This window comes from Oncorhynchus kisutch, linkage group LG14 (assembly GCF_002021735.2).
Source record: "Oncorhynchus kisutch isolate 150728-3 linkage group LG14, Okis_V2, whole genome shotgun sequence".
Classification (NCBI taxonomy): Eukaryota; Metazoa; Chordata; class Actinopteri; order Salmoniformes; family Salmonidae; genus Oncorhynchus; species Oncorhynchus kisutch.
Window position 1 is genome coordinate 51,473,503 of NC_034187.2, and position 13,695 is coordinate 51,487,197.

General features: G+C 43.9%; 1 protein-coding gene across 2 annotated transcripts in view; it reads left to right on the top strand.

The window, feature by feature from the left end:
- LOC109903741 (dolichyl-diphosphooligosaccharide--protein glycosyltransferase subunit STT3B) overlaps window positions 1-13,695 on the top strand; it is an 89,595-nt gene that overhangs the window by 58,173 nt on the left and 17,727 nt on the right. For both annotated transcript variants that reach the window (XM_031788530.1, XM_031788531.1), the window contains exons 4-5: window positions 5,280-5,345; window positions 11,370-11,469. In XM_031788530.1, the coding sequence (XP_031644390.1) occupies window positions 5,280-5,345; window positions 11,370-11,469 (166 nt within the window). The remainder of the gene's footprint in view (window positions 1-5,279; window positions 5,346-11,369; window positions 11,470-13,695) is intronic.

Genomic DNA, 13,695 nt, shown 5'->3' on the forward strand with positions numbered 1-13,695 from the left:
GTCATGCCTCTGGAGTGTCACGTTAACTCAAGCGAGTGTGACTGAGCTGACAACTCCTCCACTTGGTTGGAAGAGCCTCGGCTTTCATCAACCAGCCACACACCCTGGAGTTGTGCCACAGAGAACCTCCCACATTATGGGTGTGATTGTCAGTCATGACTGGCTCCTGACCCAGGGGGGCTCCACCACTGTTGTGATATGAAACGCACAGAGACAATGTATAGTTTGCTCAATATTATGCATTTACTTGCGTACCGCTAAGACGCTACCGGGGACATTGTCTTTAATGCTAGTATGATTTACTTGGGAACCTGCAGTGTCTGCTTGTGATGAAGTGTTTTCCTTGTCATAAGCCGCCTTCTCTGTCATAATTTCACAATGATTAGATACGGATCATTTTTCTATTTGGTTTAGGCAGCGCTTTTGAATCTGCAGTGTCATAAGAGCTTTTAATTGTCATTTCACATGGACCATGTCTCTTAAAACGAACCAACACGACGAGTGCATCCCAAATGGCATCGTACTTCCTATATAGTGCACTTTTGTTAACCAGAGCCCTATGGGCCTTGGGCAAAAGTAGTGCACACTATAGGGAATAGGGTGCCATGATTTGGAAGGCAGACAATGAGTGTTCCAGGTGGCCTCCACCGGCAAGAGCCCCGAAAAAAAACGATCATCCTGGCTACGTGTCACTGCTTTCCATTATAAGTCTCATTTACCCACTTTTATCTTAGTGTTTTCACCCTCTCTCTCTTTCTCTTTAGCCGATCCCTCCTCGCAGGCTGAAATAGGAGCCTCTCCCAGGCTTCTTCTCCAATCTTCATTATCCCTCTCCTTCATTTTATCTGCTAATAACCCATTCAACTCCAGCTGCTTAATCTGCCCCCCCCCCCCCCTAATCTATAATAGAATCCTCTCGCACCCCAGAGACCTGCCCCTTTTAACACTAGCACTCCCCACTACCCTCCCCTAACCCCTCTCCACTGTGCTTACATTGTTGTCACACTAATTTCACAATTTCTCCAGGCTCACATTTAATTAGCCCCGCTTGTATCGCTGTGTGAGGGAAGTAAACGAGAGATGTATTTGAACATGAGCGATCACATGGCCGTGTGAGGAGTAGAGACGTATTTCGACCTGACCATGCAAATGCTCTGCATGGTAGTCTCGGGCCCTGGTAGGTTCTATGCTAGCTCCCTTTTAATTGTCTGTGGCACTGAGGAGGCTAAAAAAAGGCTTCTGGTGTTCCTCCGTTGCCTACATCTTTATCAGTTCCCTCAATATTACCTGTGAGGAGATGTGTAGTTTCACACTTGGGTCGAAACCAGATGGTGCCTCATCGGCGCGAACACGCATGACATGGTAACTGTTTTGGGTTGGTTTGGTGGGAGGATGGAGGTTTTCGCTGCTCGGCTGAGGCTCTGGTGGGTATTCGGAACCAAGCCTGCTTTCCCCCGCTGATCAATCAATCCTCGTCAGCAGGTCAAGTGACTAATGTGTCCCTCAGACGGCGTTCGATAAAACAGTCTGTGCCCCCACCTGCCCTGCACCCTTCCATCAATTTCCCACAGTGTCATGAAAGGTAAAATGAGGCTGTCAGACATGGTCCCTTTTTTTTATGTGTTGACTCAAGCTGTGGGGCGAGACCAGGTATCCAGAAGTCCCAGCTAGTGTGTCAGGAGCAGACTAATATGCTAGGCAGCCCTCTCTCTTTAAACACTAGCAAGGCCACTTGGCTTGAGTCAATAACAGGGTGCGTTCTCAGAGCATGGGCAGACCAGCTGGCAAGTGTCTTCACGGACATTTTCAATCTCTCCTTGTCCCAGTCTGTAATCCCATCATGTTTCAAACTGGCCACCCTCATCCACGTCGACGGGGCTGTAGTGGAGTGACTTTTCCCCTTCAGGAGGCTGAAAAGATTTGGCATGGGCCCTCAGATCCTCAGTTGTACAGCTGCACCATCGAGAGCACCGTAACTGGCCGAATCACCGCTTGATATGGTAAATGCACCGCCCTCTAACGCAAAGCTCTACAGAGGGTGTTACGGGCGGATCAGTAAATCACTCCCTGTCATCCAGTACCTCCATCAGGCGGTATCAGAGGAAGGTCTGATACATTGCCAAAGACTTCAGCCATAGGACTGTTCACTCTGCTACTGTCCGGCAAACGGTACTGGTGCATCAACTCTCGGACCAACAGGCTCCAAGCCAGAAGACCGCTAAATAGTTAATTACAGTGCCTTCAAAGTATTCACACCCCCTTGATTTTGAGTTAGATTTTTTTTTTGTGTGCACATTTTGTTAGCCTGAATTTGAAATGGAATAAATCTTATTTTTGTGGGGGGTCCACTGGTCTACACACACTACCTGCTGTTAGTGACATTTTTACAAATGAATTACATTTGAAATGCTGAGTCAAGTAGTATTCAATCCCTTTATGGCAAGCCTAAATAAGTTCAGGAGTAAGAATTTGCTTAACAAGTTGCGTGGACTTTTCAATGACTACCATTTGTACCCTTCACATACAATTGGTCCCTCAAATAGCCAGTGCGTTTCAAACACAGATTCAACCACTAAGACCAGGGAGGTTTTCCAATGCCTCGCAAAGAAGGGTACCTGTTAGTAGATGGGTAAAAACAGCAGACATGTAATATCCCTTTGAGCACAGCGAAGGAGAGAGAATCTATTTAATCAATTTTGACCTCAGGCTGAAACATGGGAATTTGTCAAGGGGTATTAATACTTTCTGAAGGCACTGTAATTGGTTACCCAGACTATCTGCATTGTGACCCAATCTTGAACTGACTCTGCACACTCGCAAGAGCATATACAGAATAACACTCACACAATACACTGACATGCTCACAAACTCTCACACTACATACACACACTTTCACACTCATATGCTGCTGCTACTCTGTGTATTTTACTCATCTGTCCTGATGCCTCGTCATTTTACCCTGCCTTTATGTAGATATCTACATACATACTTATTTTAAACCATAATTTGCAAATAAATTCATTAAAAAATTCTTTCTCATTTTGTCTGTCATAGTTGAAGTTTACCTATGATAAATTACAGGCCTCTCATCTTTTTAAGTGGGAGAACTTGCACAATTGGTGGCTGACTAAATACTTTTTTGCCCCACTATATAAACTCCAGTCGTACTTTATCAAAAGCCTTTTCAAAATCAGCTATGAAAACCAGGCCTGGTGTTCCTGATATTTCATAGTATTCTATTGTTTCCATTACTTGTCTTTTATCTTCAATGTTTTGTCCATGTAAAAAAAAAACTGTGATTAGGAGGAATAATGTCTGACAATTCTTTTTAAATTCTGTGGCAAGCATTTTGCTAGGATTTTTTGCATCACAACACTGAAGTGTAAGAGGCCTCCAATTTTTTAAATGGACTGGATCTTTATATATATATATATATATATATATATATATATATACCACTTGGGTCCTGTTTCAGTGAGAATTCCCTTGTGTGTTCAATAATCTACCATTTTATATAAGTTGTTGTTAAAACATGCTAATAATGGTCCTCTGAATATATCAAAAAAAAGTTTGGTGTACTTATGCCATCCAGCCCTGGAGTTTTCCCAGCCTTAAAGGCTTTAATTCCATCAAGAAGTTCCTCCTCTGGAATTTGGCCTTCACATGAGTCTTTCTGTACACATGTTAATTTTACATTATTATTAAGGAAAGAAATCCACACAATTAGCTTGGGTTAGTGGAGATGGAGGAGACAAACGAAAACATCCTTAAAGTACTTCCTCTTTCAAATAACATTCAGTTACTCATGCGTGACTACATTTTTAACAAGTTTCAATACATTTTTGTTGTTGTTGTAACATTTCAGTAATGAAGATTGTAATTCTTGATTCAATGGGATTAGTATGCTGTTCCACTAACTTTTTCCCCCCACAGCCTTATTCTAAAATTGATAAAAAATCTACATACAATAGCCCATAATGACAATGGGCTATTTTTGTTTTACAAATGTATTACAAATGAACAGGAACCTAATTTACATAGGTATTCAGACCCTTTCTATGAGACTGAAAATTGAGCTCAGGTGCATCCTGTTTCCATTGAGCATCCCTGATGTTTCTACAACTTGATTGGAAGCCACCTGTGGTAAATTCAATTGATTGGAAATTATTTGGAAAGGCACACACCTGACTATATAAGACCCAACAGTTGACTGTGCATATTAGTGCAAAAATCAAGCCATGAGGTTGAAGGAATTGTCTGTAGAGCTCCGAGACAGGATTGTGCCGAGGCACAGATCTGAGGAATGGTACCAAAATATTTCTGCAGCGTTGAAGGTCCTCAAGAACACAGTGGCCTCTATCATTCTTAAACGGAAGAGGTTTGGAACCACCAAGACTATTCTTGAGTTGGCTGCCCAGCCAAACTGAGCAATTGGGGTAGAAGGGCCTTGGTCAGGGAGTTCACCAAAAACCCAATGGTCACTGAGTTCCTTTGTGGAGATGGGAAAACCTTCCAGAAGGACAACCATCTCTGCAGCACTCCACAAATCAGGCCCATGACAACCCGCTTGGAGTTTGCCAAATGGCACCTAAAGACTGTCAGACCATGAGAAACTAGTTTCTCTGGTCTGACGAAACCAAAATTGAACTATTTGGCCTGAATGCCAAGCGCCACGTCTGGAAGAAACCTGGCACCAGCCCTATAGTGATGCGTGGTATTGGCAGCATGCTGTGGGGATGTTTTTCAGCAGCAGGGACTGGAAGATTAGTCAGGATTGAGGGAAAGATCAATGGAGCAAAGTACAGAGATCCTTGATGAAAACAACCTGCTCAGGACCTCAGATTGGGGTGAAAGTTCACCTTCCAACAGGACAAAGACCCTTTAGCACACAGCCAAGACAAAGTAGTAGAGGCTTCAGGACAAGTCTCAATGTCCTTGAGTGGCTCAGCCAGAGCCCGGACTTGAATCTGATGGAACATCTCTGGAGAGACCTGAAAATAGCTGTGTAGCGACACACCCATCCAACCTGACAGAGCTTGAGAGGATCTGCACAGAAGAATGGGAGAAAGTCTCCAAATACAGGTGTGCCAAGTTTGTAGCTTCATACCCACGAAGACACCAGGCTGTAATTGCTGCATAAGGTGCTTCAACAAAGTACTCAAAGGGTCTGAATATTTATGTAAATATAACTTTTCAGTTTTTTGAGACATTTCCCAACTGTTTTTTTGCTTTGTCAGTTTACTAGTCCTTAACCGTTTTGTCTGTTCTCTCCCTCATAGGTGAAGTCGATCAAAACCGGCTCGGTGTTCTGGTCCATTGGCTGCTGCCTCTCCTACTTCTACATGGTGAGTGTCAGAGCCTTAATTGTTAGTCGGAAACACATAAACCGTGTCATTGATTTACACTAACCTAGCATCCCATCTCTGGGAATTGGAAGTCATGATTACATTAAGATAGCGTTGAGTACGATCGTAGACGCTGCTCGTTACCGCTTTTGACGGGAAAATGGAGTCTGCACCGGCGCGTTAAACCTTTTGGTCGATGGAGAGAAGAGAAACTGCGCCAACTGCCTCCCAGACAGGTCTCTTTGTGTACGATTGGTGATGTTGAGTGCCTGCAATTATCGTCTGCTTCCAGCATCTTCAGTTAAATCTCCCCTCAGCTCGGGAAGAGACAGATGTCAAATGAAATGGATTATAGACATCCAGCTCCCATCGATCATGTCGGGGCCCAGCATCCAAGCTCCGCAGGAAGAGAGAAGGGGAAAGCCACAAGCCACTAATGACAACATTTGAAAAGAGATGAGAGCGGGGAGATTTTCTACAGCGAGAAACCACACCAATTTTATAAGCCCCTCTTGTTCTCTCTCGCTCCTCAAAGATCTGGAGTGAGACTATTTCGACCTTCCCCTCCATACGGTTCTGAGTAGAGGGTGTACAGCTACAACCGGAAGTAACTTTTTTTTGTAGCTTGTTAGAATCATTAACATGGCAGGCTAGGAAAAGATTTACCATTACGGTAAGCTAAAATGCTATCATAACCTTTTACAAAAAGTAACTTCCGGTCGTAGGTGCACTGCCTCTAGTCACAACCCCGCTCTACCCTCCCACCAACAGGGTTTGTTGGTGACACGACAAGCCCGGATCACCTTTGTCACACTCTCACTACCCTCTTGGGCCCGCATACTCAACTAGCGAACCGGATCCGGACCCAGAAGAGGGTCAATACGGACCGCGGCTTCAACACCTGGTATCATATAAACAGAAGACGTGGAACAATACGTAGAATTGCAAAAAATCTGTTTTGAAACAGCAAATTGTCTGCTTAATGTGTTCAACTGTAAAATCTGGCTTTAAAACTAACATTTTCTCTCCGCCAACAAGAGGGGTGTGAACAGTTTCGGGTGTGGGGGTTTGTTACTACGCCGATTTTTAAATGACATTATCCATCTGGACCTTTGCCACCTTGGAAATTTGTGTGACCCAACCTTTTCAAATAATACTTGATAGTAGTACCAAGCTGCAATATCTACCCTCTCCATCGTTTCTCCCCTCCCACTGTTGATTTTAAGAAGACTCACTCACCCATGAGGCTTAATTGAACATGACACATTTGCAATGCCCAGTGAGACATTCCCTGCTCAGCTCTGTCATCAGGCCAGGGAGGGAGAGGGGAAGCTCAGTTGAAACGTCATGATGGACAAGACCTGCGAAAACCCCTACTGTGAGAGCTGCGTGACGTTCCCTCTCATGTCTCCCGGGAGAGATCGTGTTTTCCTTAAGTTCCTGTGACGACTGCCTCCTACCCTGCCAGAACCTCCCTTTCTCCCTCCTCCAACCACGAGCATCATGGGAGCACTTCTGAAGTTCTTTTCACTCATAAAGTATTTATGAGGCATTCTCAGCAGCACAACTCAGCTCTTCAGGTGATTGTAAGACATACTGCTTTCTGGAGGTTATTATTAGAAGTCGAGCGATAAAATCACTCAAGGCCCTTTTTCTACACAGTGACGAAACCTATGCAGAGCTTTGCAGTGGTTCACCTACCTACCCGGGCCCCACCTGACTTTCAACAAAACAACTTTCTCCCACAAATAACATTCTTTCTCAGTTGAGGCTCCAGTCCCAGCTTATATCCTTCACTCATGTCATCTGATACCCCCTTAGGTGACCAACAGCATCACAGGTTATTCTGTTTCCCGCATTCTACCCCCCCCCCCCCCGCAGAGGTCCCTGAGCCTCTTTATGCCGCTTTCTGAGGCAATCGAATTTAGCCCCGTAGCAAGACCCCTATGCCCTTTTATCACTGCAATACCCTCCGTCTCCCTATGCTGCTTGATAGAAATAAGACCAGTGGAGCGTGAGTAAAGGAGAATGGCTAAAGTCGAAGTGGTGTCTGCTTCTTTGCTGACCCCATTATGACAGCAGTAAGACCTGTCCATTAGGGTCACAGGGCCAAATGCTAACTTGAGATGCACTTGTTGTAGTACACACACTAACAGGTTAGCGTTGGGACCATAAGAAGCCCTAACATAGTGTAACAGCCCTTCCTCCTCGTTGTATTGTAACAAACTGCTCGTCCACCTGGTTGTATTGTTACATACAGAGTTATTCCTCATTGTATTGTAAGGGACTCTTCTCGAAGGACAACTGCCCTTCTCAGAAATCCTGTCAGAACATGGCATGAAAGTCTTACAGGGATGTCACTCAGATGTTTCAATACACCCAGATGATATGAGGATGTGGCTTATTTAATTAGGGAATCTACTAACCACTATCTCCAGTTTACAACATTCCTGATAGTTACTATTGCCAGAAATAAATATTCTTAACTCAAAGCCGGAGTAAGAAGGGGATTTCTTGAAATACATTAAGCAGGATGCATAAGGGCCTTTTTTTTCTTCGATTGAGGCCTTTTTTGTGATAAATGACGTTTCCATCTAAAAGTTGAGCTATATCGATAAGTACATTATAAACTCAGTAAAAAGAAATGTCCCCTTTTCATGACCCTGTCTTTCAAAGATAATTTGTAAAATCCAAATAACTTTACAGATCTTCATTGTAAAGGGTTTGAACACTGTTTCCCATGCTTGTTCAATGAACCATAAACAATTCATGAACATACACCTGTGGAACGGTCATTAAGACACTAACAACTTACAGACGGTAGGCAATTAAGGTCACAGTTGTGAAAAGTTAGGACCCTAAAGAGGCCTTTTTACCAACTCTGAAAAACACAAAAAGAACGATGCCTAGGGTCCCTGCTCATCTGTGTGAACAAGCCTTAGGCATGCTGCAAGGAGGCATGAGGACTGCAGATGTGGCCAGGGCAATAAATTGCAATGTCTGTACTGTGAGACTCCTAAAACAGCGCTACAGAGAGACAGGATGGACAGCTGATCTTCCTCGCAGTGGCAGACCACGTGTAACAACACCTGCACAGGATCGGTACATCCGAACATCACACTTGCGGGACAGGTACAGGATGGCAACAACTGCCCGAGTTACACTAGGAACGCACAATCCCTCCATCAGTGCTCAGACTGTCTGCAATAGGCTGAGAGAGGCTGGACTGAGGGCTTGTAGGCCTGTTGTAAGGCAGACATCACCGGCAACAACGTTGCCTATGGGCACAAACCCGCTGTCGCTGGACCAGACAGGACTGGCAAAAAGTGCTCTTCGCTGACTAGTTGCAATTTTGTCTCACCAGGGGTGATGGTCGGATTTGCGTTTATCGTCGAAGGAATGAGCGTTACATCGAAGCCTGTACTCTGGAGCGGGATTGATTTGGAGGTGGAGGGTCCGTCATGGTCTGGGGCAGTGTGCCACAGCATCATCGGACTGAGCTTGTTGTCATAACAGGCAATCTCAACGCCGTGCATTACAGGGAAGACATCATCCTCCCTCATGTGGTACCCTTCCTGCAGGCTCATCCTGACATGACCCTCCGCATGACAATGACAATGCCACCAGCCATACTGCTTGCTCTGTGTGTGATTTCCTGCAAGACCGGAATGTCAGTGTTGGCCATGGCCAGTGAAGAGCCCGGATCTCAATCCCATTGAGCACGTCTGGGACCTGTTGGACCTGAGGGCTAGGGCCATTCCCCTCAAATGTCCGGGAACTTGCAGGTGCCTTGGTGGAAGTGTGGGTCAACATCTCACAGCCAGAACTGGCAAATGTGGTGCAGTCCATGAGGAGGAGATGTACTTGATGCAGCTGTTGGCCACACCAGATACTTACTTTTGATTTGACCCCCCCCCCCTCCTAAATTCAGGGACACAATTGTCACATGTCTGTGGAACTTGTTCAGTTTGTCTGTTGAAATTTATGCTCATACAAATATTTACACATTTTTGTTTGCTGAAAATATTTCCAGTTCACAGTGCAGAAGTTTAGTTTTTGCTGAGTTTATTTACTCTAACAGGCATATTGATAGTGTATGCACCAACTCCAACTCTTTCAGCTACCTCAGTCTCTTAACTTCGTGGCGCACCAATCCCTTTAGCGGGATAATTTCCGTCAACATCCGCTGAATTACAAAGCGCCAAATTAAATGACTAAAAATATAAAGTTTTCATGAAATCACAAGTGCAATATAGCAAAACACAGCTTATCTTGTTATTAATCCACTTGGTGTGTCAGATAAAAAAAAAAAAGCTTTTTGGCGAAAGCAATCCAAGCATTTATGTAAGGACATCTCTCTCAGCAGACAACACATTACAAACCGCTAGCTGCAAAGTAGATTGGTCAGAAGAGCAATAAACTGAATCGCTTACTTTTGATGATCTTCGGATGTTTGCACTCACGAGATTCCCAGTTACACAAATGTTCCTTTTGTCCATAAAGATTAATTTTTATATCCAAAATACCTCAATTTGGTTGGCGCGTTATGTTCAGAAATCCACAGGCTCGAGCGGTCACGACGGGGCAGACAAATTCCAAATAGTATCCGTAAAGTTCGTAGAAATATGTCCGTAAAAAAAAAAAAAAAAATATATCCTCAGGTTTTTTTTACAATAAATAATTTATCATATTTAGACTGTAGCTTTTTCAATAGGAGAGAGAGAGAGAAAATGTCTGCTCCAAGCTGCTCGCACATGTAAAACTCTGGCACCCAGCCATGCACTGACGCGATGTGATATTTCTCACTCATTTTTCAGAATAAAAGCTTGAAACTGTCTAAAGACTGTTCGGACCATGTGGAAGCCATAGGAAAAGGAGCCTGGTTGATATCTCTTTAAATGGAGGGAAGGCATGCAATGGAACAGGGAGCTTTCAAAATAGAAGGCACTTCCTCTTTGGATTTTCCTCAGGTTTTCGCCTGCAATATCAGTTCTGTTATACTCAGACAATATTTTGACAGTTTTGGAAACTTTAGTGTTTTCTATCCTAATCTGACAATGATATGCATATTCTGGGCCTGAAGTTTCATTTGGGTACGTTTTTCATCCCAATATCAAAATACTGCCCCCTACACTCAAGAGGTTAACATACTTTTTTTGGTAGTAAACAAGATATTTTGTGCTTGGTGGTGCAGAGATTTCAGTCTGAGTGAAGTTGGTTCAAGCTTTGTGTTCGATATGGCTTGGTGACTCCAGAAGATTGCTGGTTGCTTATTCAACCCTCAAAATCATGTGGGGGCAGTAACACACACACACACACCGGTGAGGTCATTAGATGTTTGGTCAAATTACACTTCGTGGCCGGGAGGCTGCGTCAAGCGACCCTCGCACATTGATACTAACCTCACTCTCTCCTCACTGATACCCACCCAGCAGTCCCTCTGCGTCAGCGTTGTTTTCAATTAACAACCTCTTCTCTCACAGAGAACCACTGCGGCTGTGTCAACACAGAAAAGTAGCTCAAAATGGGAGTCGTATTCATTCAGGTTAGGCTTCAACTGCACCTAATTTAGCTCTCACTATCTGAAGCTAAAGATGTAAATGGCTGAAAAGATAATTCCGCTTAACCACTCCTGAACAAACTTGAGTCTCTTCCCCCCCGCAATTAGCAGTAATTGCAAAACATATTTTTATCATAGATGAGTGATTTGTGAATGAAATGTGTGTTTGTGTGGCTAAGCAGGTGCGTGTGAGTATTATCCCTCTCCGACTGCTCTGCACATCCTACGTACTGGAGTTGATGTTTTTTTGTAGAGTATTTTATAGGCCCCTTGTTTCACGTTCCAAGTCAGACAAAGCGCCGAAGCATCATTTTATGGAGCTTTTAAAGTTTATTGATGCATTTTTACTTTGCGGTCATAGTGTTTAAACATGATTGCATTGGTTTTCTATTGGTCCACTGCGTATTCCCATGCATTCCTGGTGGCGTGCGAGTGTGTTTTGCTGATGGCTGTGTTTGTTGCAGGTGTCAGCATGGGGAGGATACGTCTTCATCATCAACCTGATCCCGCTGCATGTCTTTGTGCTGCTGCTCATGCAGCGCTACAGCAGGAGGGTCTATATCGGTGAGTGACCACAAAACACTCATCTGCCAACGAGATGTGATCATAACCCCCCCCACCCCTCTCCTATACTGAGTGTACAAAACCATTAAAAACATTTACATGAACTGACCAGGTGAATCCAGGCGAAGTTCCCTTATTGATGTCACTTGTTTTAAATTCACTTCGATCAGTGGTTCCCAAACTTTTTATAGTCCCGTACCCCTTCAAATGTTCAAACTCCAGCTGCGTACCCCCCTCTAGCACCAGGGTCAGAGCACTTTCAAATGTTTTTCTTTTTTTTGTCGCCATCACTGTAAAGCCTGCCACACACACCATACAATAAATGTATTAAACATAAGAATGAGTGAGTTTGTCACAACCCGGCTTGTGGGAAGTGACAGAGCTCTTATAGAACCAGGGCACAAATAATAATAATAATAATCATCAATAATTTAGCTCTTAACCGTCTTACATATAAAACCTGATTTGTTCATCGAAAATGGGGAATAACTCACCACAGGTTAATGAGAAGGTTGTGCTTGAAAGGATGCACATAACTGCAATGTTGTATTGGAGAGACTCTGTCTTAAATATTTTTCCGCAGTCTGTGCCTGTATTTAGTTTTCATGCTAGTGAGGGCCGAGAATCCACTCTCACATAGGTACGTGGTTGCAATAGGCATCAGTGTCTTAACAGTGCGATTTGCCAAGGCAGGATATTCAGAACGCAGCCCAATCCAGAAATCTGGCAGTGGCTTCTGATTTAAATTCAATTTTAACAGAACCGCTTGTTGCAATTTCGATGAGGCTCTCTTGTTCAGATATCGGTAAGTGGACTGGAGGCAGGGCATGAAAGGGATAACGAATCTAGCTGTTTGTCATCCGTTTCGGGAAAGTACCTGCATAATTGCGCACCCAACTCAGGTGCTTCGCTATATTACATTTGACATTGTCCGTAAGCTTGAGTTAATTTGCACACAAAAAAAATCCTACAATGATGGACAGACCTGTGTTGTCCTTGCTAATGCAGACATAGAGCTCCAACTTCTTAATCATAGACTCAATTTTGTCCTGCACATTGAATATAGTTGCAGAGAGTCCCTGTAATCCTCGATTCAGATCATTCAGGCGAGGGGGAGGGGCATCATCCAGATAGGCCAGTCGTGTGAGAAACTCATCATGAAAGCGGTCAAACAAGTGTAAATGATGGTCAGTAAAAACTAAGCTCGTTACTCAATTCCAAAAAACATGTCCATGCATTGCCCCTTGATAATCAGCATGTCGTTAAAGCGTTACATGGTCGCTGTCCATATCATTGCATAGTGCAAAAAATACACGAGCGTTCAGGGGCCTTGCTTTAACAAAGTGAACCATTTTCACTGTAGTGTCCAAAACGTCTTTCAAGCAGTCAGGCATTCCCTTGGCAGCAAGAGCCTCTCGGACGCTGCAGTGTACCCAAGTGGCGTCGGGAGCAACTGCTTGCATGCGCATTACCACTCCACCATGTCTCCGTCTTTTGTGCCATCAGTACAAATACCAACATGAGCAGCAGCTGCGTTTCGCTACATACGTGGAATTCCCGCAAAACTAACGGTTAATGTGATTGGATGTCAATTATTTGACTAGGCTACCTGTATTTGACATTGTTGTTTCGTTGAACACTGTAAAGAACTGCAACGCTCTTGGGTTTTTCACGCTCAACAGTTTCCCGTGTGTATCAAGGATAGTCCATCACCCAAAGGACATCCAGCCAATTTGACACCACTGTGGGAAGTATTGGAGTCAACATGGGCCAGCATACCTGTGGAATGGTTTCAACACCTTGTTGAGTCCATGGCTTGAGGGCAAAGGGGGGTGCAAATCAATATCAGGAAGGTGTTCCTGATGTTTTGTACACGCACAAGGTTTGCGATCAGATAAACTATCTGCTAAAGAGATGTGACCCCCACACCTGTTTTCCTCAAAACAGCCACATACTTGCAGAGAACTGAGTTTAATTATGAATTTGACTGTGTATATCTTACTGTAAATTGTTTCTATTTCTGAGTAAACCAAAGATCAAAAGAACCAGACTTATTTTCGTCCTTGAGGCTCACACAGAACACATCACATCATTGTCAGACAGGCAGAAATGCTACAGCATATTACATATTTAGCTAAGCTGAAGGAACAGCAGGCTAGGTGGGTTAAGATAAATGGTTTAGCATAAAAGCATTGTTTACACTTGATTATATATATTACTCAAGGT